The sequence below is a fragment of the Budorcas taxicolor genome, chromosome 8 (assembly GCF_023091745.1).
Source record: "Budorcas taxicolor isolate Tak-1 chromosome 8, Takin1.1, whole genome shotgun sequence".
Taxonomy (NCBI): Eukaryota; Metazoa; Chordata; class Mammalia; order Artiodactyla; family Bovidae; genus Budorcas; species Budorcas taxicolor.
Genome location: NC_068917.1, coordinates 107,511,598 through 107,536,172, shown reverse-complemented (window position 1 = coordinate 107,536,172; position 24,575 = coordinate 107,511,598). Strand labels below are relative to the sequence as shown.

The 24,575-nt window shown below is 47.9% G+C and overlaps 1 protein-coding gene across 5 annotated transcripts in view; it reads left to right on the top strand.

The window, feature by feature from the left end:
* The window catches only part of TNC (tenascin C), a 101,193-nt gene extending 77,373 nt beyond the window's left edge, over positions 1–23,820 (top strand). For 4 of the 5 annotated variants that reach the window (XM_052644659.1, XM_052644658.1, XM_052644656.1 and 1 more), the window contains 11 exons: positions 676–798; positions 1,892–2,035; positions 4,180–4,299; positions 6,383–6,526; positions 7,515–7,645; positions 11,103–11,235; positions 12,813–12,964; positions 13,943–14,039; positions 14,894–15,055; positions 18,845–19,008; positions 23,133–23,819. In XM_052644659.1, coding sequence (XP_052500619.1) covers positions 676–798; positions 1,892–2,035; positions 4,180–4,299; positions 6,383–6,526; positions 7,515–7,645; positions 11,103–11,235; positions 12,813–12,964; positions 13,943–14,039; positions 14,894–15,055; positions 18,845–19,008; positions 23,133–23,243 — 1,481 coding nt within the window. In that variant the 3' untranslated portion in view covers positions 23,244–23,819. Of the gene's footprint in view, positions 1–675; positions 799–1,891; positions 2,036–4,179; positions 4,300–6,382; positions 6,527–7,514; positions 7,646–11,102; positions 11,236–12,812; positions 12,965–13,942; positions 14,040–14,893; positions 15,056–18,844; positions 19,009–23,132 lie in introns of all 5 variants that reach the window. The other variant, XM_052644655.1, reaches the window with a different exon arrangement.
* The last annotated feature ends 755 nt before the right edge of the window (positions 23,821–24,575 follow it).

Sequence of the window (24,575 nt, the reverse complement as noted above, 5' to 3'; positions counted from 1 at the left end):
CAGTGGTTTCTAAGTGAGGGTTAATCCTTATAAAGTGAAAGAACTTAGCGCTTATCAAGTCTTGAAAGTGAAAGTGTTAGTCGCTCAGTCATGTCCAACTCATTTGTGACCCCATGGACTGTAGCCCACCAGGCTCCTCTGACCATGGAATCCTCCAGGCAAGAACACTGGAGTGGGTAGTATTCCCTTCTTCGGAGGATATTCCAGACCCAGGGATCAAACTCGAGCCTCTCATATTGCAGGCAGATTGTCCACCATCTGAGCCACCAGGGAAGACCCATCAAGACTTGGTATCATTTAATATAAAATTTTCTTTAATCATAAAAGGAATTAAAAGGCAAAGATTTGAAAAAAAAAATGATAAACATCAAAAATAAAAGGAGGGTTATTTCAAACTGTGAAACTACCCACTTACCCTCACTTCTGTCAGCTATGGTGCTAAACATTCTTTTTGGATGAAACCAAATGGCAGCTCTGCAGCTCTGGGCCCTGTACCTGAATGAAAGAGCAATTGTTTCCATCAAGTCATAACTTGACCACAGATCACCACATCCTCCATCCTAAAGGCTTGGCTCAGACGTAAACTGAGTTTTCATGGATAAGGAATTCAGGAAGAATCACTGATGAACTAGAGTTAACTGTTTCTGGGTTTCTCCTGTGCTTTCTCCTCAACAGCCATGGGCTCCCCGAAGGAAATCATTTTCTCAGACATCACCGAAAACTCAGCCACTGTCAGCTGGACGGCACCCACTACCCAAGTGGAGAGCTTCCGGATTACCTATGTGCCCATTGCAGGAGGTAGGGCACCTGGTGGGGAGAGGGAAGGGATCTGGAGTGTTTGGGTGGAATTGTGACTCAGACAATTCCATCCTCCTTCTTCATCTTTGAGACCATCTGAATCGACTTCATTTGTAAAGTGTATGAGATCCTTGAAAGAAACTATACTGTGAGGGATCATGTTATAAAGATCATTTCCAGCCTCATAATTCTAAAATTCTATGAGCAGTAGATCCCCACTAATGTTTTCACACAAGGACAAAAGACTCTAAACCCATTGACCGTTTTTGTTTGGCAAAACTGATCTTTGCCTCTTGGCCCCCAAATCTGTCTGTCTCAGCAAATGATGGGAAGCTGTGACTTCGAGAGTTGAAAGTTCTGGTTCAGGCACATGGGCCATAACAGAGACCACAAGACCACGGAGCGGGGGTGGGGGGAGGAAGCACATTCAAATCTATCTAAAGACATTCTGGGAGGCAGTGAGCTCCCTGTTAGTGCAAGTGTATACAAAGATGCTAGTTGATAAGTATATACGAAGTATATACAAAGGTGACTCTCTTCAGAGACATGCTGTAGCATCTCTGTAGGGAGTTTGGTCAACTGACACACAAGCTCCTCACCAGCCCCTAGAGTCTAAAAAACATAAATTTTGGACTTTTTAATAGATATAAGAGTACAAATTAGACCATGATCATCTTCTTCAATAGTAGTATATCTGCTGGTAAGAGATAAGTTTATATATAGTTAAGCAAACACAATGGATTAAATATATCAGATATACATTACACAGTGAGCTTCCCGTATGCTTTGTGGGAAGAAATAGATGAACAAAATTTATACAACATGCCAGCTCTCTACTGAATGGAAACTTGCCATTTTTAGCACATTGTGACCTCATAATTTTTCCTCCCCTGGCTTAGATTTTGGCCTCTGCATGGATGGAAAAAAACATTATACAAAGAGTAAAACCTCTTCTCTTATGCCAGAGGGTAGGAGCAAATGAGAAGAAGTGAAGAAAATGGTGCTGGATAAACTGGTTACACCCATCCTTGGGGCAGGTGTGCTTAAATGCCAGTGAGGTTCACTGTTCCCGCCTGCTTTTCCTGTGTTCCAGGTACGCCCTCAGCGGTGACTGTGGATGGGACCAAGACCCAGACCAGGCTGCTGAGACTCTTACCTGGAGCGGATTTCCTGGTCAGCGTCATCGCCCTGAAGGGCTTTGAGGAAAGCGAGCCTGTCTCAGGGACGCTCACCACAGGTGTTTTTCTCACCTTCAGCATCATTGCTCATGATTCAGCAGTTAGAAGAAAAATGTTTTTGTTTAGGAAATTCTAGTGGAAAGTGGGCTGGCTTGGGAGCACCAGAGGTCTCATTTCTGACGCAGTTGTAGCCTCTTCTGAGCTTCATCCTCAGCCTCCCTGGGCCGCCATGTCCAAGGGAACTGTGGGGAAAAGGGCACAAGCTGGGGAATCATAGTGACCTGGTGTGAATCCCAGGCTCTGCCACTTCTAGATACAGAGCTATCAGTTAATGTCCTGAGGATCTAGTTTCCTTCTCTGAAAAATGGGTGCAGTTCTTCTTCCCTTGCAGGATGCTATAAGAACTTAGGAAACTGTATGTAAAGCATCTGTAAATATAGATCATTGCACACATTGATCCACCTCCTTCCCTTCCTCCGTGGTGCAGAGACCACCACAAGGACCCTTCCAAGTAGATGCTTCACACAGACACGTGAATGGCTATAGCTATACAGTAACAACTTGCATTTGGGCTGTTACTCAACCATTCCCATGTAAACTAATATAGCTAACGTCCTTCTCATAGCTAATATCCTTCCCATTTTACAGAGGAAAAAACTGAAGTCAGGGCAATTACATGCCTTGGCCAAGTCCACATAGCTAGTAAATGCTGGAAGCAAACCTGATCTTAGGTCAGCCTGCCTCCAAACTGTGCGTTTCTCTTAGATAAAGGATTATTTTCCTATTATAACCTGATTTGTACAGCACAGTGTACAGAGGGAAAAAATAATGAATTGCACTGAAGGAGAATGAAGTGGAAAATTTCTCTTCAGGCTCCCATGCCTCTAAACAATTTATCCTTTGATATATGAGCAATTATCCAGCCTAATCCATTAAGGGATCTGAAGAATGGGCCTCACAGGAAATTTAAAAAATATCCTAATAGTCTAAAAGGGTTGCTAATATGCAATTAAAACTTCCCGTCTCAACCCAGAGTCCTGCCCACCCTGCCACACAGATCCTCATCCCCCGCCTAGAAATCTTTCATTTGTGGCTTCTCCATGGCAACTGATTGCAAAGCCTGGATTTTTTTCCTCTGGAGGCCCCATTGTCCTCATTGTTAAAGGAGATTCTGTCCATGTAAGATGAGACAGGAAGGACCTCCGGGTGGACAGGGTGGGTGCCCCCAAAGTACTCCACCACTTCCTGAGACCCTCAGGCCAGTTGTTCCATCTCCCGGGGCTCAGGCACCTCAGCTGTGCAGTCAGCTGATGATGGCTGCCTGCCTGCATCTTCCCAGGGCTGTGGTCCCGGAGTAACTGAATCACAGATGTGAACAACATCGGAAACTAGTCACATGTAGGTTGGTTTCTAAGAAGGGGGTGTTGGGTTGTAGCAGTGGTCAGTTCAAAGGGCCAAGAACTGTGACTCTCCAGCCCTTCTCAGCACAAGTCAATTAGGAATCATTCTGAAGACTCCAAATAACTTTAATAGTCATGTTAAGACCAACTGCAGTTATTGAGTGCTGCCCCGAGCACATTTCACACACATCATCTAGTTCGTCCTTATAGCAGCCACTCTGTGACAACTGAGGAGAGTGAGGTGTGGAGAAGGAAAATGACCCAAAGGCACACAGACCCACAACGGGGGATCCAAGGTAGAGCCCGGGACCACCGGCCCCTGGAGCCTATCTCCGTGTTCTCCATAGCCCACCGAACCAGAGCTATTACTCAAAACCAAAGACGTCACTGGCAGCCTCCACTCTGTACCTATCCTGATTTTGTAAAGCCTTTCCCTGGAGAAAGTAACGTGAACTATAAATATAAATCCTTGTCATATGTTCAGCTTTTTGCAGTTCACAGAGCACCTTTCCACCTATAATATCATGTGAAAACCAAAGTATCACTGAAGACAAAGCCAAGCAGAGCTTCTATACCCATTTTACAGATGAGAAACAGAGGCCCAAGATGACCCAGACAGCAAGGGAAGGAGTCATTTCTCAAAGTCAGGTCATCCTGGCTCCAAGGTCAGAACTCTTCCATGCTTCTGACACTGTGTCCCACACCAGGAGTCCAGGAGCTGGATAGACAGCAGAGTAGCTGTGGTCTGATGTCCTACCCCATAGCTGACTATCTCTCCAACACACCACTATCTTTCCTTGCAGCTCTGGATGGCCCATCTAGCTTGGTGACAGCCAACATCACTGACTCAGAAGCCTTGGCCATGTGGCAGCCAGCCATCGCCCCTGTGGATAATTATGTCATCTCCTACACAGGGGAGAGAGGTAAGGTCATGTCCAAGACGCTCCCCTCTCTGAGGAGTGTCTGTGCAGCTCGAAACTTCCTGTTCTTCTTTCTTTCTGCCTCTCTTGTTGCTTTTGTTATTTAGTCACTTATTCATGGCCGACTCTTTGCGACTCCATGGACTGCATGTGCCAGGCTTCCCTTCCTTCATCATCTCCCAGAGTTTGCTCAAACTCATGTCCATTGAGTCAGTGATGCCAGCTAACCATCTCATCCTCTGTCATCCCCTTCTCCTCCAGCCTTCAACCTTTCCTAGCCTCAGGGCCTTTTCCAGGGAGTCATCTCTTTGCATCAGGTGGCCACAGTACGGGAGCTTCAGCTTCAGCGTCAGTTCTTTCAGTGAATATTCAGTGTTGATTTCCTTTAGGACTGATGTACAGAGATGCGAGGGTAGGTTGGTGAGTCTAGCAACGTCCTTATGGTTCTCGGTTGCCACCTGAGAACAGACTCGTGGGCTGGGACAGGGATTGGTGAATGGATGGGTGTGAAGGGGCCGGTGCAAGTGGTGGCGAGAGGGGCCCAACCTGTATCTTCCTGCTGTGGTCAAATGGAAGAGCGTCAACACCACGATCGTATCAAGGAGGCCAACAGGCCACTTAAAGAAAAGCAGAGGGTGCATCTCCAGCCTGTTCCTCCCCTCCTGCTGGTCTCTGCCGTCACCATCTGTGCCCTCTACAGGCACAGCTCTCACCTCTTACAAAGGAGTCCACAATCTGAAATCTTAAATGGACTACTTCAGGCAGCTTTGGGGAGACTGAATTTCCTGCATGCCGCAGACGGGGCCAGTTAGAGCTGATCTGATTAAGAAATCAGAAATGATCTCTCCTTGCCTTTTCAACCATCTGTGCTCATTTACTCAGCTGGCAGATTCAATATTGATAACTTGTTTGGGGCACCAGTGAATTATGGCCACTAGCCCATAAAATTAAATACAAATAAGAGAGAAAAGAAAGATTCCTTTTCAATGAACAAATCCCTATTTTTCAGGAACTAGATTAGGAAAAAATATGTTATTTTAATTTCACAGTATATGTGAGTTTCATATCTGATGGTTCAGTATTGTTTTACTTTCAGTAACAACATGAGAGCACAGCATAAGCTGTGTGGGGGTCTCTGAACATCTTAACTCAGCCCTGGCGACCTCTTATGAGAGAGAGTTCCTTGTGAGGTTTGGAGGAAAGGTGGAGTGGGGCTAGAGGAATTCTTGGGTTTCTTTTTTTCTACTTTTTTTATTTTTAAATATTCCCCATGAGCAAACTCTTGCAAGTCAGGGAAGATGATGTTGTCTCACCTAAAATAAACCAGAGTATAGTTCACGGGAATCATGGAAACTGTGGATGCAGGCATAGACATGTCCTCATCCAGAAGAGTGTGTGTGTGGAGGGGGATCATGAATGACAAGGAGGGTGAGCATCTCATCCCAGTTTGCCCCGAACTTTCCCAGTTTTAGCCTTTTGAATCCCATACCCTGGCAAACCTCTTAGGCCTTGGCCAGCCAGGCCAGCTGGTCACCTGTGACGAGGAAGGTGACACCTAGACACCATGGCGTGGGGTCCACCCTTGGTCCTGTCCCAGTGGGATTGAGAGCCAGTAATCAGGTTTTGGTCTGTCTATGGCACCTGATTTTTCTGGTTCCCCAGCCTAAAGATATGACATTTGGCAAGTTATGGAAGGACGTGAGAGTAAGTGGGAAAAAATGGGAGAGCAAGCAATGGGACAAATTAAATCTGGGTAGCCTGAGGCATGGGGATGTTGCCTGCAACGCTCCTCTAGCTGGATTCTGTGCAACACTGTCCCGAGGGTACCATGTTCAAAGTCTTCTGACCCCTAGTTCCTCTTCCTTCTGATTTGGTGCCTGGAAAAATCCAGTCACCATAGGATAAATCCTTTGTATACCGAGTGCTCAAGAGAGAGAAAGGAGTGTGAGTCATCTCAGAAATCAAACCTGTTTTTTGGTAGGACCGCTGAAAGCTTGTGTTAGGAGGTATGTGCACAGTTGGCCATGCCCACTGATGGCCCAGACGGGGAGAGGTAACTGCCATGGTGTGTCTATTTCCTGTATAGTGCCAGAAATTACCCGCATGGTGTCCGGGAACACGGTGGAGTATGCACTGACCAATCTCGAGCCTGCCACGGAATACACGCTGAGGATCTTTGCTGAGAAAGGGCCCCAGAAGAGCTCAACCATCACCACCAAGTTCACCACAGGTACAAAGACACCAGGGGCTGGAAAAAGCCTACCCACTGCCTCTATCTTTAACAGTATCCCTCTCCATCTCTTATTTCTCAAGTCAGCTCCCTGCAATGTGATGACATCAGCAGCAACTCAATCCACCAGTGCCCCCTCAATCAAGACCTTAAGAAACACACCATTTCCTTTTGAACTGAAATGACCTTGCTCTCCCCACAGACTAGGAAATGATTTTAAGAGGAGGGCTTTTTAAGTGGAAAACCAGTCCCCACTGGCCCTAAACCCAGTAGTTAATGATCCATGTTCTAGGCAGGGAAATATTTTTAAGAGAAAGATTTTAAAGGCAAATTTTCCTAGATGTCCGCTGGGTTTTTTATATACATTGAGATCTTTTTTTCAGACTGCAACAGGCAAAGGAATGGAAGCGGTGTCCACTGAGTAGGGGGGGAGGGCAATACCAGCATTCATCTGTCCTCTTTAGAAACAAAGGGAGGCATTCTAATTACGTTCATGGCTGTGTCTTTCTCTCCCAATTCAGCTAAAGCCAGTTACGATCCTCTTGGGCTCAGGAAAACATGGCCCTTCGGACGAGCTGAAACACAGAGAACATGTGTCTTTAGAGGTCACGTGGCTCAAGCTCTTCATTTACAGATGGGGAAGGCTTCACCTGAGGTCATATGGGTCAATGCTAGGGAAAGGACTTGAACTCAGGCCTCCTGGTACCCAGCCAGGGACTTTATCCCACACCTGATGACCTGTTCTCAGTCACTCAGTCATGTCCAACTCTTTGTGACCCCATGGACTAGCCCGCCAGGCTCCTCTGCCCATGGGGATTCTCCAGGCAAGAATACTGAAGTGAGTTGCCATGCCCTCCTCGAGGGGATCTTCCCAACCCAGGAATCAAACCCAGGTCTCCCACATTGCAGGCGGATTATTTACTGTCTGAGCCACAGGGAAGCCCACACCTGCTGACTTATTTGATATTAAATGTCTTCTCTTCTCCAGACCTTGATTCTCCAAGAGACTTCACTGCTACGGAGGTTCAGTCGGAATCTGCCCTCCTCACCTGGAGACCTCCCCGGGCGTCTGTCACTGGTTACCTATTGGTGTATGAATCCGTGGATGGTACAATCAAGGTATCTTGATGTATATAAACAAATCCCTGTGACTGAATGAAACAGTTACATGAGTCTCAAAGTCAGGAAGAATTATCTGAAGTCTGTCCCTCCTATGCTAGTGTGACTGGGGAGCTGGAAAGAAATTAGTAGGAACTGGACACCATGCCAGACTTTCTGAATTGTAAGTTGTAGCCTCCGGTCTCATTTTAACCAGACTCCAGTTTTGATAGCCAGCCAAGGTCAAGAACTACAGCTCACAAGACTTGAGGGCATTTTAGGAGCTGGACTCTTTGTCCTTTAGTGTTTTATTGAGCAAAGGCCAAAAGCTTCTTCTGCATCTTTGCCATGTATCTCACAGATGGCATCGTTCCGTTATATAATGATATATATATCACCATGTGCATTATGACATCAACTGTTTACAGCAGTTTTTATTTATATTCTCTACCCATGAATTTTTGTCCTTCTACTTTTTAACTTGAAATAACTTTAAAAAGTGAAAAAAGTTTTCTGACCTTTACCTTCTAAACATGTTATTGATGTCTTAATGTTGGTCACCATCCGTTAAATTTCCAAGATCTTTTCCTTATTTTCTGCACGTTGACCTTTTTCTAGCACATTGTTTCTATATCCTGTATCTTCTCTTTGCTTCTAAGAATATATGTTCTTGGGATTTTCTTCCTCCACCTACAGAGTGTTTCCTCCAAGGTCTCTTTTCTGGTTTGCTGCTGTTTGGTTTGATTTGGGTCACCATGTTTCATGTTGGAGACTTGCCCCTAATGTCAGTTGACCTTTTTTGTACTGGAGCCAAGAATGAAACAGCTGATTGGGAGGTCTAAGAGCACAGAAAGGGCTTGTCAACTTTGGAGCTCGCTATAGAGCAATTGGGCACAGTCAGTTCAGTTCACTCGTGTCTGACTCTTTGCGACCCCATGGACTGCAGCACGCCAGGCTTCCCTGTCCATCACCATCTCCTGGAGTTCACTCAGACTCACGTCTATCGAGTCAGTGATGCCATCCAGCCATCTCATCCTCTGTCGTCCCCTTCTCCTCCTGCCCTCAATCTCTCCCAGCATCAGGGTCTTTTCAAATGAGTCAGTTCTTTGCATCAGGTGGCCAAAGTATTAGAGTTTCAGCTTCAGCATCAGTCCTTCCAAAGAATATTCAGGACTGATTTCCTTTAGGATGGACTGGTTGGATCTCCTAGCAGGCCAAGGGACTCTCAAGAGTCTACTCCAACACCACAGTGCAAAAACATCAGTTCTTCAGCTCATACCCAGAAATTTTCATGGGAGGATTCCCAAGCATCAGGACTGTAAGCTCTATTTCTCAAGCTCATCACTCTCCTTGGAGGATCCTCCACAAAACTTCACACCAGGCTGCCAGAAGCCTCGCTGGAAAAGAGGCCTGGGCTCCACTGTGTGTACACCTTCAGTTCTCCTCTAGCCAGTGTGGCACCTGAGGCTCCCCTGCAGCTGGGCATGATGGATTTGAATCCAGAGTCTCCTCTCTAGCTCAGCCTGTCCAGAGAGGAAACCTCAGCCTTTCACCTGGGCTGGGAAGGACAGTCGTCCAGACTGCTGGGGAATGGAGGGAACTGGGAATCTGTTTATTGTACAAAGTTTTAAACAAACCTTTGTTCAACCACACCCCACATTGGCCTTCAAAGGCATCTTTGCTTTTGCGTGCATTCCATTCCTGAGCTTTTGCTGGGCTCTGCAGCGTTCATCAAGCAGCCTCTGAACGACTCCATCCACTGAGGCTTCCTCTGTTCTGTCCACCACCCCACACTTCTCGCCGATCAAGATTCTGGTGACGTCACATGCTTGTTGCTGTCTCCTCTGCCATTCCCCTCATCCTGTGGGTTTATACTTTATATCTCTCCCTCTCATTTCAGTGGGTATCAGAAGCAAGTAGAAATAAACTGGTGAATTCAATATGGTTAACCAGAAGTGGACACACATCTCTGGTTATCGTCATGGCCCTTCTAGGAGTCGGTGTAACAGTAAACCAGTTCACTGCGTGAGCAGAGACAAGTCCCTTGCCTTCTCTGGCTGTCAGTGTTCACATCTGTAAAATGAGTGCGTTGTGCTCCCCAGTCTGTGAGGGCCCTTCCTGGTCAGGCATCCTGTTTGCCTGAAGCCATGAGTCTCATTTCAATCTACCCTAATTGCTTAGCAACAGACTTTGTGCAGCAGCTTAGAAAGCTGATAGGTAATTGTATCCCCAGGTAATTGAAGGAAGCCAGCTTTGTACCTTATCCTTCCGTAAGGACCAGACCTGGGAGCTACACCGGGTCACTGACATCAAATGGGCTCTCACCTGGGTCTATTTCCCTGCATGTCCTATCCCCAGCTTTATCTATTTCACTCAAGAAAATCAGCCTGGTAGAGGAGGAAAGAGTCCTGGACAGGGAGTTAGGAGACAGATGCAAGCCCACCCCGCCACTGACACATTAGGGAGTGAGTGCAGGTCTCTTAGCTTCTCTGAAACTGCTCAGCCCTCCACACCCACCACCCACTCCCATATTGGAAAAATCAAAATAATATCGTATTACCTTCCAGCGGCCTCCACACTGACTCCTTACTGCCTAAATCCGAGCAGCTGTGTTTGCAGGTTGTAGAGAGCATTGTTGTATTTGGTTTGCTAGGATTGCAGGTGGAATTCCAATGCCTGACACCAGGGTCATCTCCTAAAAGGTGATTTCCCAGGCACTAGATGTTTTGAAAAGGGGGACCTGAAAAGAACGAGGGTCTCCTGCAGAGCTGAAAGTGATCCCCTCCTCTGGACAGCAGCACGGTGGCGCGTCACAGACTGCACGTGGAGTTGCAGCGGGCCTGAGGCCTCTCCTGGATACGTCCATTCCAGACAAGAGGCCTGCTGGGTCAGCTCACGCCATCGCCACGCCCGCATCAGGCTCTGATGATTCAGTCACGCTAGGATGGGGCCCAGGCACTGCGTGATTTTAAAGCTTCCCAGAGGGCTGTGAAAAAGAGCCATGTTAGCAATGACTGACTTAGCTGGTCTCAAAGTCTAAACCTTTGCCCTTTGTGTGATTATTCCTACCAGATTAAGCTGAGAGCACGACATTCACTTTTTCAAAGAACTTTCTAGGAACCTCCATTCCTTATCATGATAAACTTCAAAGTCCGTAGGTTGACACTGAAGGTCTTTTATAATCTGGTGTCTGCCCACCTCTTGTGCTTCTCCCCTCAGTAAAGTATGGTTGAGGCAGCTCATTGCCTCCTCCTATGACTTGAATTTGCTCTGCCCCTTCCGGCCCCAGGAGCTTTGCTCACAGGGCACTCTCCTCGTGTCTAAGTCCCTGACATGAGCATGGAGCCTGGCACAGAGTGGGGCTCAGTGGATTCTTGCTGAATGAACAAATGAATGGATGGGTGAATAAAGGAATACATCATCCATACCCTGTGGATTTATGTGGCCAAAGGCTATTTTATCCTTCTTCTGCCCTTAGGAAGTCGTTGTGGATCCAGACACCACCTCTTACAGCCTGACGGATCTGAGCCCATCCACCTACTACACAGCCAGGATTCAGGCACTGAATGGGACCCTAAGGAGCAAGACAGTCAAGACCACCTTCACCACGAGTAAGGGGCTCTGGGGGGCTGGGGGAGCGGGGGGCAGCCAGGCCTTGAGATCACACTCTGTGAGACTGAACCAACCCTCCACTTCTCCTCTGACTGCTACTTTAAATGCTTCTATCACATTTTGATAAAAATCCATTACCTGCAATTACCTGAAAAGCTAGAAGAATGTGGATGTAGCAGGCTACTGGACTCGTGGTGGGAGGGAAGGAGGGCCAGCAGGGGGAACAGCTGGATTCACACCCCATCTCCACCTGCTCTGTGTGGCGGAGGAGAGTTACTGCCATTCTGCAAGTCTCCGTTTCTTTATCCATATAATGGGATTAGTAATGAGCCCTTCTTCATAAGGACCTTGGGAGAATCTCTGCATTGAACTCCTAGCCCAGTGGGTAGCCATTGTTGGGGCTCCTTATAAGCTCAGTGTTCTCCTTCAGCATGTGGGCATTTATAAAGCCTGCTCATCCTCTAAAATCACAAACAGGCCTCCCATGTGGGCCAGGATTATCCTGCCCAGTTTTCTGGTGGGGAACAGAGGCCCCCAGAGACTAAATGACCTGCTCAGGGTTATACCATGAGTTAGAGTCTGGTCTGGGCTCCGGTGTTCCAGGAGCAGGGAACCACACCCAAACCCAGCCAATGGAGAAGAGGAAGGGAGGAGGGGGGCTTTGGAGAGCCTTGAACTGGGTATACGGACTGTATCCCAGCACTGCCTCCTGCCCTTCACACCTCACTCTGGTCACTCCGCACACACCTGCTGAAGGAGGGGCGATGCTTAAGCACCTGTCTTCCAGATCTCATGCCAGGTGCAAATGTGCCCTAAAGATGCTCTCAGACCAGGTTGTGAAACAGACAAGAAAATACCTAATGAGACAACCTCAGGGGAAGGTAACATACATTGAGGAGGTCAGAACAACAACAAAAAAGAGCTGCTATGACCATCACTTCTCCAGCCTACCTGCTAATAAGCACAGTCCCAAGATCATCCATTTCTATCCAGTGTTGAATTTTTTGCACCACGTTACCACAAATGGAAATTCCCTAGACATTCCTATGTTAGCCTTCTAAGATTCCCAGGCTCAGAGTAGTTATATGACTTCTCCAGTGTCCGAAGGCAAGGAAGCAGCAAGTTCAGGACTAGAACCCTCCCTCGTCTTTGGCCTCAGAATCCTCTGAAGAGTCTGAGATGCATGCAGCCTGCCAGAGTGTCCTGACCCACAGTGAGCCACGCCCTGGGTGCTAGAGACCCAGTCATCCTGGCCAACACCGGGGTGTCCATCAGGTGTCCATCAGGTGCTACCTGCATGCTCCTGACTGATCACAATCAACCTGACACAGAGCCCTCAAGCAGGGCAGGGCTCCTGCCAGTGATATCATGTGGCTTCCATCAGTATAAAAGGCTGAAATGGGTCCCTTTTATCCATAACCTCTGCGCCTCGCTGCACTCCCACAAAATAGTTTTTATCCTCCCCCTTGCACACGAGAGGTGAAGCTGCTTGTCCTTAGGCGTCTAGCCAACAAGCACTTAGCCTGTGACTTCAAAGCTGCTGCTCCGAGAATCACTCCTCCTTCTCATCCTGCAGCTGGAGTCCTGTACCGATTCCCCAGGGACTGCTCCCAGGCAATGCTGAATGGAGACACGACCTCTGGCGTCTACACCATTTATCTGAACAACGACAAGACCCAGAAGCAGGAAGTCTTCTGCGACATGACCTCTGACGGGGGTGGATGGATCGTGAGTATCATGGAGACAGGCTCCAGGCCTCTCAGACAGGAGGGGTGGGGGCAGAGGAGAGGCGGGGAGGTCCCCTCCATGCCCTCTGACCCTAATGTGCCTGAGGGTTTGCAAGACAGTGCCTGTCACATGGAAACACTCAGGAATTCTCTCTTAAAGTAATGGGAAAGAAGCTGAGGATAAAAAGCTCTTCCTCATTTTCTCATCATTTATCTTAGTTAAAGCCTCAAACAGCTCTGTGATATATAAATGGCAGTGGTCCTTGCGCCCACTAAGTTTACTGATTGACACTGGCTATCTGCCAGGCACTGCCGTGCTAGGAGTTTTCCAAGAGTGATTTCAGTGCCATTGCCATGTAAGCTAAGTAGTACTTTTTAAAATTATTGCTGTCATTCAGTCGTTCTCTGCGACCCCATGGACTGCAGCACGCCAGGCTTCCCTGTCCTTCACCGTCTTCCAGAGTGTGCATAAACTCATGTCCATGGAGTCGGTGAAGCCATCCAACCATCTCATCCTCTGCTGCCCACTTCTCCTCCTGCCTTTAGTCTTTCCCAGCAGCAGGGTCTTTTCCAGTGAGTCGGCTCTTCACATCATGTGCCCAAAGTATTGGAGCTTCAGTTTCAGCATCAGTCCTTCCAATGAATATTTAATTATTAAACTTTATTTTTTAGAGAAGTTTTAGATTGGCAGCAGAATTGAGCAGGAGGTTCACTGAGTCCCCACATGTATGGCCTACCCAGACACATCACAATCACCCAAAGCTGGGTGGTGGTCTTATTCATCCCTGTTTCTCGGGGGAGAACGCTGAGACTCCAAGAGGGGAGGCGGCGTGTGTGCACTGAATTGCATGCCAGATCAGTGAGGACAGAGATGGGGTCAGGTGTCTTTCCCACAGTGAGCATTGCCTCCTCTCAGAAAGTTGCCTTCTCATTCCCTCAGTTGCTTCAGCTCACCCGGATTCACTGCTTGTGTTTATAGGTGTTCCTGAGACGCAAAAATGGACGTGAGGACTTCTATCGCAACTGGAAGGCCTACGCTGCTGGATTTGGGGACTTAAAAGAAGAGTTCTGGCTTGGTAATACAGCCTGCGTGTTCATGCCCCAAATGCCCATTCGGACCCCCTGTCGTCTGTCCTAACCCACAGCGAAACGTGGGAGAGAAACGGATTAGGAGGAAACGATAGCTCTGGTGGTCAACACAGAATACCAGATTCTCAATGGAAAAAACTTGAGATTCTCTGGGTCATTAAAAATTCAAATCTGATCAGAGGAGAGCCAACAGCCTGACCCTAAGAACAAGCCTAGCCTTAAGTCAACCCCTGAGCCACTCAGAGCATTATCCTCACTGATGTCCTCCACCTGTGCTGACTGGGTCCCTCAGAGCCACACCCTCCAAGCCTCCCAGCAGCCCCACAGTGTACAAAGTTCCCATCTTGCACCTGGGAAAATAGCCCCAAAGAGATTAAGCTGCTGGCCGTAGGGATCTAGCCAATAAAGACGTGAGCGGCTCTTGAATCCTCTCAGCCACCACTACAGTGGCATCACCCATCCCCTGCTGTGACTCACACTTTGCCATAACCTGCCCCTGGCACAGCGCACCATCATACATTGCAGCATCTGAGCCTGGGAATATCTGCCACATTGCCTTTCCCAGGTAACGAGCCTTAGAGTGGAAAAGGTACCCTCTCCACCTTATTTCCTTTGATATTCACAACACACTAGGAGACGGGCAGGGCGAAGAGCTCAACCCAATCTTAGCTGAGGCTCAGACACTGCATATGTATCACCTGGTGTTGCAACAGCAAGGAGCCGAGCAGGTGCATCATGCAAAGCTCTTTAGTACACACGGAGCCGCCGCTCTCACGCGGTGAGGAGGAATGAACGCCTCGGTCACTGTGCTTCTTCGATAACCCTCGCCTGTCATCCACAGGGCTGGACACTTTGAGCAAAATCACAGCCCAGGGGCTGTACGAGCTCCGGGTGGACCTGCGGGACCACGGGCAGTCGGCCTACGCCGTCTACGACAAGTTCAGCGTGGGAGACGCCCGGACGCGCTACCGGCTGAAGGTGGAGGGGTACAGCGGCACGGCAGGTGGGTACAGCGGCACGGCAGGTGGGTACAGCGGCGCGGCAGGTGGGTACAGCGGCGTGGCGGGTACGCACAGCCACTCGCGGAGCCCACAGGGCGTCGAACACATCTCAGGCTTTCAGCTAGTTCCCCCACTCAGCAGTCCTTCCTGCATCGGCCCATCCACTTACCACAAACATTTGATAGGTGCTAATCTGGCAGAACTACAATTTAACTCAATGGTAAAGAAGGCTACGTACTTGGGAGAAGGGAATGGCAACCCACTCCAGTACTTTTGCCTGGAAACTCCCATGGATGGAGAAGCCTGGTAAGGCAACAGTCCATGCGGTCAGAAAGAGTCGGATATGACTGAGTGACTTCACTTTCACTTTTCACTCATGCGTTGGCGAAGGAAATGGCACCCCACTCCAGTGTTCTTGCCTAGAGAATCCCAGGGACAGGGGGCCTGGTGGGCTGCCATCTATGGGGTCGCGCTGGGTGGGACACGACTGAAGCAACTTAACAGCAGCAGCAGGTAGATACTTGGTCACCAAAACCTAGGGTAAGTTGGGAAATAGGACATTGAAGATGTATTTATAGCTACCTAAAAGTGAAAGTGAAGTCGCTCAGTCCTGTCTGACTCTTTGCGACCCCGTGGACTGAAGCCCACCAGGCTCCTCCGTCCATGGGATTCTCCAGGCAAGAGTACTGGAGTGGGTTGCCATTCCCTTCTCCAGGGGATCTTCCCGACCCAGGGATCGAACCCAGGTCTCCTGCATTGCAGGGAGACGCTTTACCCTCTGAACCACCAGGGAAGCCCTACTCCGTGTTTAGATACCAGTTTTAGACAGAGAGGCAAGCAGTGTCTTGGGAGCCTTAATACTCATGCACTCCCGTGCCTCTCTGTTTATTATACACATATGACCCCTGGGGGATCCTGCTGGTGAGCTGACACAGTGTGTCTGGGGTGAAACGGAGACGCCCCATTTCTGATAAGGGCCCTCATGATACCAGTGTTGGTGGCACTGCTGGTCCTCGGCCTGCACCTTGAGTGGCAAACAGTCCACTCCATTACCCACCCGGCTGAATCTTTTCTAAGGCCTTCCTGCCAGACGGCCCTCCAGCCTCAGCTGGCACATCCCCGTGACCAGAGACGCTCCCTACCTCTCTCCTTCACTCTTTGACCAGTACAGAACCTAGCTCAGGTTTCGAAGATGTCTTTGACTTGAAATGATCTTTGTGTGGTTTTCTGGCACCACGTTACAAGAGAAACAAACGAGGAAACCATAGGCATTCAGGCAAATGAGGTGGCAGCCTCTTTTTGCTGATGTTTCATATGCATTGTGAAAGTGAAAGTGTTCCTCGCTCAGTCGTGTCCAACTCTTCGTGACACCATGGACTGTAGCCCACCAGGCTCCTCCGTCCATGGAATTCTCCAGGCAAGAACACTGGAGTGGGGTGCTATTTCCTTCTCCAGGGGATCTTCCCGACCCAGGGATCAAACCTGGGTCTCCTGCATTGCAAGCAGATTCTTTACCATTTGAGCCACCAGGAAACCTCATTTCATTTGCCTTATATATTATATTATAAATGATACATATATGATACATATCATATATATATATATATATATATATATATATATACATACATATATATATATCCAGGGAGATATTGCTAATATACAGGTGAGGAAACTGAGGCTCAGAGAAGTTTGGCGATTTGCCCAAGATGTAACAGCTTGAGGAAGGTGGGCCCAGGGGACAAGCCTGGCTGCTCACAGGTGGTTTTGGTAACAAGGGAGATCAAGTGTAAGAGCGTGACCACCCCATGCCAAGCCCTGCCTGCTTTGGGGTGGCTCCCCATTACATTTATGAGAACAGAGGAGACAGATGCTATGCACATTCCCAACCTCTGGGCCCTGAAAGAACACACCCATAATGGGAAAAGTCTCCAGGTATGATTTGTCAGAAGCAGGTCTCAACCTAAGGAGAGTCAGAGCTCTTTAGCGATCAGGCTGGTGGTAATGAAGAGAGAGACCTGGAGCATTGTTTTCATTCTTGCATCCATCAGGGAATTCTGACTTTTTCTTACCTAGCAACAAATACCTCTTTTGTTGAGATGACCTCAGGCAAGGAAGATCTTGTTACAGGGCAAACAAAGGCACCTTGGGCAAGAAGGCCGCAGGAATGCGGCCTCCACCCATCTCTCTGTATTTCCAACAGAAGTTGAGCCATAATCTGCCCCTTCATTTCAGAAGCTCACCCTTGGAACCGCCTCCTCCTGTGTGTACTGAGGGCAGCCAGCCCCTCCCCAGGAGAGCATCTTGTTTCATCATATCTAGCTTCCAGCCTCTTGCTCTTGGGGGCTTCTTCAGTTAACAAGGCACTCAAGTCCCTATGGATAAAGAACCTGCCTGCAATGCAGGAGACCCAGGTCCAATCCCTAGGTTGGGAAGATCCCTATCAAGTCCCTATGATAACTTGCTCCCATATATCAGGATAGAATGCCTCAGTGTCTTGAAACTTTTCTGCCCAGCATTGGCCAGGGTTGGAAGTGAGAGAACACAGAAATGGCACTTAAATACTCCTAAAATTCAATATATTAAATTACAAGCTAGATTCCCATGTAGCACTACATGTAAACAGGCTTTTTGTCTAAGAATCAGGGGAAATTGGTCCCATCAACGCTTTGAAAAATAAATGTACAATATATAAGCTATTTAGTAATATCTAAAACCTGAAAGGTTTGTTTGTAAGTATGGCTCTGTAGGCTGAGACTTAAGGGAGACTGGCTAGCTCTGGAAAAACAGCATGAGAGAGTGGTAAACTAAACTCATTAGAACTTGCTAAATATTAGATGTGTAAATGAATGAGTGAGTGAGTGTGAGTTAATGAATAAGTGTGTGTGTGCTAAGTCACTTCACCATGTCCAGCTGTAGCCCACCAGGCTCCTCTGTCCATGGGATTCTCCAGGCAAGAATACTGGAGTGGCTTGCCATTTCCTCCTTCAGCGGATCTTCCTCACCCAGGGACTGAACCTGTATCTCCGATGTCTCCTGCATTGGCAGTCAAGTCCTTTACCCCCTAGTGCTACCTAGGAACAAATAGGTAATAAATGAATACATCCCTGGAGGAGGGCATGGCAACCCACTCCCGTACTCTTGCCTGGAGAATCCCATGGACAGAGGAGCCTGGTGGGCTGCAGTCCATGGGTCTCCAAGAGTCGGACACGACTGAGCAACTAAGCATAAATAAATACATGAAAAAAAAAAGTGAAGTCTAAATACTTGCAGTTGGGGGAAAAGCACATCATTATTAAATACAGATTTCCCACCTTACTCTCTGAGTTCCTTTACATCAAGTGAATGCAGAAAGAGTCATGAAAGTAACAACAATCATAGCTGTTTGCACACCACACCACCTGTTCAGCGTACACTTTCGTATCAGTTGTTCCAACAGCCCCCTGAGGTGAATCAAATCAATGTGCTATGCTAGTTCCATTCTACAGATGGGAAAACTGAGGTTCCACAAGTGGCTTGACTTGTACAAGGACACAACTAGGGTATGAAAGAGGTGGGATTGGAGTGAGACCCTCCAAACATACCTGCAGCCCTCTTTCTACCACCTTGTGCTGCTTCTATCAGAAATGAGGCTCCCGGTGGCACTCATGTTCTATCCAGACCCCTGCTGGATCCTAATTCTGAGCCTATCGTTCGAGACCGGCCCACCCCAAGGCCCTTGGGTTGTCGCCCTGGTGCTTCCACAGCCCGCCAGCAGCTCCAGCTCTCAGTCAGCATGTTCTCTCTCCCAGGTGACTCCATGGCTTACCACAATGGCAGATCCTTCTCCACCTTCGACAAGGACACAGACTCGGCCATCACCAACTGTGCCCTGTCCTACAAGGGGGCTTTCTGGTACAAGAACTGCCACCGCGTCAATCTGATGGGGAGATACGGGGACAACAGCCACAGTCAGGTGAGCACCTGCAAGGGCCCGAGCAGGGCTGAGACGGGGAGGCAGGGACCTCAGGGGCAAGACCTCAGGTGTCTTCACATCAGGGAGAAGTCCATGGCAGCCTGGGCCAGGTAAACCACAGAGACAGTGTGTATCAGCCCACGAAGACCCCAAGGAGAGCCACTGGCCAAGGGGATGCCAGGCATACAGAGCTTTCACCGGATTATCTGTGTCTGAACCCCACAGGGAAACAGACGGCAGTGGAGGCTGTTTGGGTAAAGCAGGGGTGAGGCAGGCCCTGGCCTGGAGGCACCTCCAGAGCCCCAAGAACATCTTAGAATGAAGATCCCAGATTTTAAGTTCCTTCCTCTTATGAATCATAAGACTGAGGTCCAGAAAAAGGTGACTTTGCTGAGGTCATGGACCAAAGCCGGGGACAGACAGAAATCCTCCAGGCCACATCCCGCCCCCGGATTTCCTTGCACCATACGGGATGCGGTGACAGAATTCCTGCAATCATAGAGACAGATTTTTTTTTTTTTTACAGTTTCTATGGAAATGGGTAAACAAAACCAAATGCAACCATTTTTCCACACTGAGCCCTGCCTACGTGAGCAGGCGTTTGAAAAGTGGACAGAGTCAAGTGGGCCCAGCTACTTAACCATGATGGCCCCTTCTCACAGCTGTCCCTGCACCACACAGGAGGGAACAGTATTCACACAGAGCCTTCCAGACTGATCCCTGGGCTGGGTCTCAGGGAGCCTCACCCAGCCTGCAACCTGGGAGCTGGTGGGTGTTCAGTCACTAGGTCATGTCTGACTCTGTGTGACCCCCTGGACTGCAGCATGCCAGGGTCCTCTGTCCTCCACTCTCTCCTGGAGTTTGCTCAAGTTCATGTCCACTGAGCTGCTGATGCTAACTAACCATGTCATCCCCTGCTATCCCCTTCTCCTTTCATCTTCAGTCTTTCCCAGAATTAGGGTCTTTTCCAATAAGTCAGCTCTTTGCACCAGGTAGCCAAAGTATAGGAGATTCAACTTTAGCAATAATCCTTCCAATGTAGATGCAGGGTTGATTTCCTTTAGGATGGACTGGTTTGATCTCCATGCAGTCCAAGGGACTCTCAAGAATCTTCTCCAACACCACAGTTTGAAAGTTTCAATCCTCAGCACTCAGTCTTCTTATGGTCCAACTCTCACATCCGTACCTGACTACTGCAAAACCACAGCTTTGGCCTTTGTCGGCAAAGTGATGTCTCTGCTTTTTAATCCACTGTCTTGATTTGTCATAACTTTCCTTCCAAGGAACAAGTGTCTTAATTTCATGGCTGCAGTCACCATCAGCAGTGATTTTAGAGACCCAAAAGATAAAATCTGCCATTGTTTCCACTATTCCCCCTTCTATTTGCCATGAAGTGATGGGACCTGATGCCATGATCTTAGCTTTTAATGTGAAGTTTTAAGCCAGCTTTTTCACTCTCCTCTTTCACTCTCATCAAGAGACTCTAGTTCCTCTTCACTTTCTGCCAGTAGAGTCAAATCATCTGCATATCTGAGGTTGCTGGTATTTCTCCCAGAAATCTGGGATCCCTTTGTAAGAAGGCAAAGGTCCGAATCACACCAAATGGCCCCAGGGATTCCGATCGGGTGTCCTAGGCAGGATGCAGCATCTCATCATCTTGCTTACTTATACTTTTGTTCTTGGGCTTTTTTTTGGCAGCTGTTGGGTTGTTTTTTGGGGAGTTTTTTTGTTTTGTTTTTACCAGCTGCATGGACAAAGGAGCCTGGCGGGCTAGAGTCCACAGGGTTTCAAGAGTCAGACACGACTTAGTGACTAAACAAGAACAACAGCTCTGTTATTAATGGTTTCGATAGATGTGTTTATGTTGAGTTAACTGCCTGCAAGTGATTGCTGTGACCTTAAATGCACACCTTATCTTGACAATTTCTGACACTTTTCAAAGCATTATCGCCTTCTCTCTCCCGTGTGCATCACCTTGGCTCTGTGAGGGGACCAGAACGTGGCTTTTTGTGCCTATTTTATGGAGGAGGCAAGGCTTGAAGGACACATCTGAACACCAGTCTTGTATTTTCCCCACCCTATATGTGGCCTCAATAATGCGCCCACATCAGTGTAAGACAAGGTCCTTTGGGAGGGAAAAAATAGCTACATGCCGGAAGGAAACTTCTTCTTCCACCCTTCCATCCAGCTTTAGAAGAAGGAGCTGACGTAAAAGGCCGCAGAACAGTCACAGGAGCTCAGTCCCAGCGCTGGCTCTGCTCTGGCAGCCGTGTGGCCTCCGTGAAGTCACTTGCCGTCTCTGGCTTCAGTCTCCACTGTAGCATGAGGAGGACTCACTTCCAGCTCTGAACCTCAGCTGGAGGAGAGGACGAGGGCAGAGGAAGGGAGCACAGGACCAAGCTGAGTTCATTACAAACACATCTGCCCCTAAACTGAGTCGGGTATTCTCAGACCCCAACCCCCTGTCAGTTTCAGAGGCTGTCCAGTATCAATCAATGCCAAAAAATAGCATTAAACAAAGCAGCTATATTTTCCCCCATTTCACCAGCCACTATCTTCTCTATGGACATGTTCCATCCCAGCCCCACGAACCCTGAAGAGAAGAGGGCTCAGTGCACGGAGTGGGGTGGGATGGGGTAGGGGAGACCACATAGGACTTTCTGAAGCTGACCCCCACCCTAGGACAAGGGGTCTGTGGGACTCAGCAAGCAGAGCCGACCACCTGCTAACTTTGCTGAAGAGCCAAACCCAGAATCAGGAGGCCCTGAGCCAAGTACAGTCTTTTCTTGAGGAAAATCTTTGGCCAGAGTTCTGAGGCTATGCCTCCATACTTGAGATAGGGGAGTAATATTTACTGAGCGCCTATGATGGGCCCAGCACCATGGCAGCTCCTCTGCAGACTCATTTAATCTTCACAGTATCCTTCCAAGGTTAGCATTAATAGCCCTAAAGAAGAAAAATAGTAAAACCGAGGCCCAGAACCTTTTGATAACTTGTTCAAGACGTTTATCTCTCGAGTAAGAACACAAAGATTCAACTGTATGTGTCAGGCTGCAAAACTTGTGTCCACCTGTGTTCTTTGTGCTGTACCATACCAACCTGTTATTAATAAAACACGTCGTAGGAATCCTGTGAAGTATAGACACCCCCACCACCCTCCATATAGCCACCCATTCCCTAATCTCTGATCAGATCATGACCCAAATTCCTGCAGCACGTAATCCTATTGATGGCCGGTTGCATCAGCCACCACTTTATCTCAAGGTGGCAGATTAAAGTTCAGTGCAAACTCAGGTGACTTCTGCCTAAAGTTAAAAAAAAAAAAAAACAACTGATTCAGCCAGGTCTTTTGAAAGTTTTCATTATACAAATCAATAATCAGATCAGCAGGATATAGCCGTGAGCTTCCAAATGGTCAAGCTGAAACAGAGCTGATCTTCTTCCTTTAAATTAATTTTTATTGGCGTATAGTTGTTTTAGAACGTTGTGTTTCTACTGTACAACAAAGTGAATCAGCTACATGTGCACATGCGCCCACAGGCACACGCACACGCGCACGTGTGCACACACACACACACACACACATATATGCTGCTGTTGTTATTTAGTTGCTAAGTCATATCTGACTCTTTGCCACCCCACGAACTGTAGCCAGCCAGGCTCCTCTGTCCATGGGATTTCCCAGGCAAGAATTCTGGAGTGGGTTGCCATCTCCTTCTCCAGGGGATCTTCCTGACCCAGGGATCAAACCCACATCTCCTGCATTGGCAGGTGGATTCTTCACTGCTGAGCCACCAGGGAAGCCCCACGTATATATATCTCCACTCATTTTTGGATTTCCTCCCCATTTACATCATCACAGAGCATTGAGAAGAGTTCCCTGTGCTCTACAGTAGGTTCTAGTTAATAGAACCTACTATTAACTAGATAAACAGTTACCTATTTTATACATAGTTGTCAATAGTGTATATATGACAATCCCAGTCTCCCAATTCATCCTCCCCTTTCCCCTTGGGATCCATATGTTTGAAATGGGGCTCATTTTGTCCCCCTAGCTAAATAGCAATGGTCAGTGGATACCTTATTTGATGGAAACCAATCTGAAGGTCTTCTCTCCTTCTCAGGGTGTTAACTGGTTCCACTGGAAGGGCCACGAGCATTCAATCCAGTTTGCTGAGATGAAGCTGAGACCCAGCAACTTCCGAAACCTCGAAGGCAGGCGCAAAAGGGCATAAGTTTCCGGGGACAACTGGGGGAGAGGAGAAGGGCCCAGAGATCGAAGATAATTTTACCAAAGCATCAATGCGAGCAGTCCTACCGTTAAGCCACACCTGGGCGTCTGGCGGGAGCTAAAGTTGACCACAGATCATCGGGGCCTGCAGCAGCTGGCCTCCGCCACTCCACTATGACTTCCTTCACACCAAAGACCACAGCGTCCAGCAGGTTTCCATTCTGTTGTTTGATTCAGCAAAAGTCTTGCAGTGACAGCATCACAGTGATTTTCCTTCTCTCGGGCGGCTCTGGGGATGGGAGCGGGGTAGGCTGTACAGTGGTAGTTTGTCTTAGAACCAGTTGGATTTTACACAAAGCTGTATAATTAATTGTCATTATTTTTGTTAGCAGTGATTCAATGTGTGTCTTGAAGCCGTCCCTTTTTTTTTACGTTCAGAAAAGCAATGCTGTTTCAATTTTAAGGATACGATTAATATTATTAATATAATAATATGATGATGATGATGTAAACTAAGGATTTTTAAAGAGATCTTCCTTTCCAAAACACATCTGGACAGTACCTGATTGTATTTTTTTTTTTTTTAATAAAAGCACAAGTACTTTTAAACTTGACTGTTGGTTTTCCTTTCACTGATTGTCAAGCCTGAATTCCACCAAAGACAACATATCTGAACAAAGTGGGAGAGGAGGGAAGGGAGAAGAAAGGACGGGTGGTGGCCAAGAAGGAGCGGAAGAAGGAAAGGGAGCCTGCGGGCTGGGAGAGAGGAAAATATTTTTGAATTTGAACAAGTTTGGAAAATGCTTGTAACTTAAGATTCAGGGACTTCCCTGGTGGTCCCGTGGCTGGGACGGCACACTTCCAGTGCAGGGAACCTGGGTTCAGTTCCTGCCCAGGGAACCAGAACCCCCATGCCTCAATTAAAAATCCTATGAGCTGCAACTAAGACCTGGAGCAGCCAAATAAATTAATATCAAAAAATAAAAGATTCAGCTTCCTGCTCAACACTTCCAAACCTCCTAGCAGTTTATTATTGTAAAAGATACCTTTATACCCGTTTTCTAAAGTAATCTCCGACATGCCACAGATGAGGTAGCAACTGTGATCGAGCAAGGGTGAAAGTCCCCGGAGGCTTAAGTTCTAACCTTGGCTCCACCATTCCTTAGTTCCTTAACCTCTCCAGGCCTCAGTTTTCTGATCAATAAAGTGGGTATACACAGACTTCTTAATTTCACAGCATTTCTGTGGAAAATAAAAGACATCATCCCATGAGGCCCTTTGCAAGGTGCCCAGCAGAAGCGTGGGTGATGGCTCCTATCACTCGATGTATGGTGGA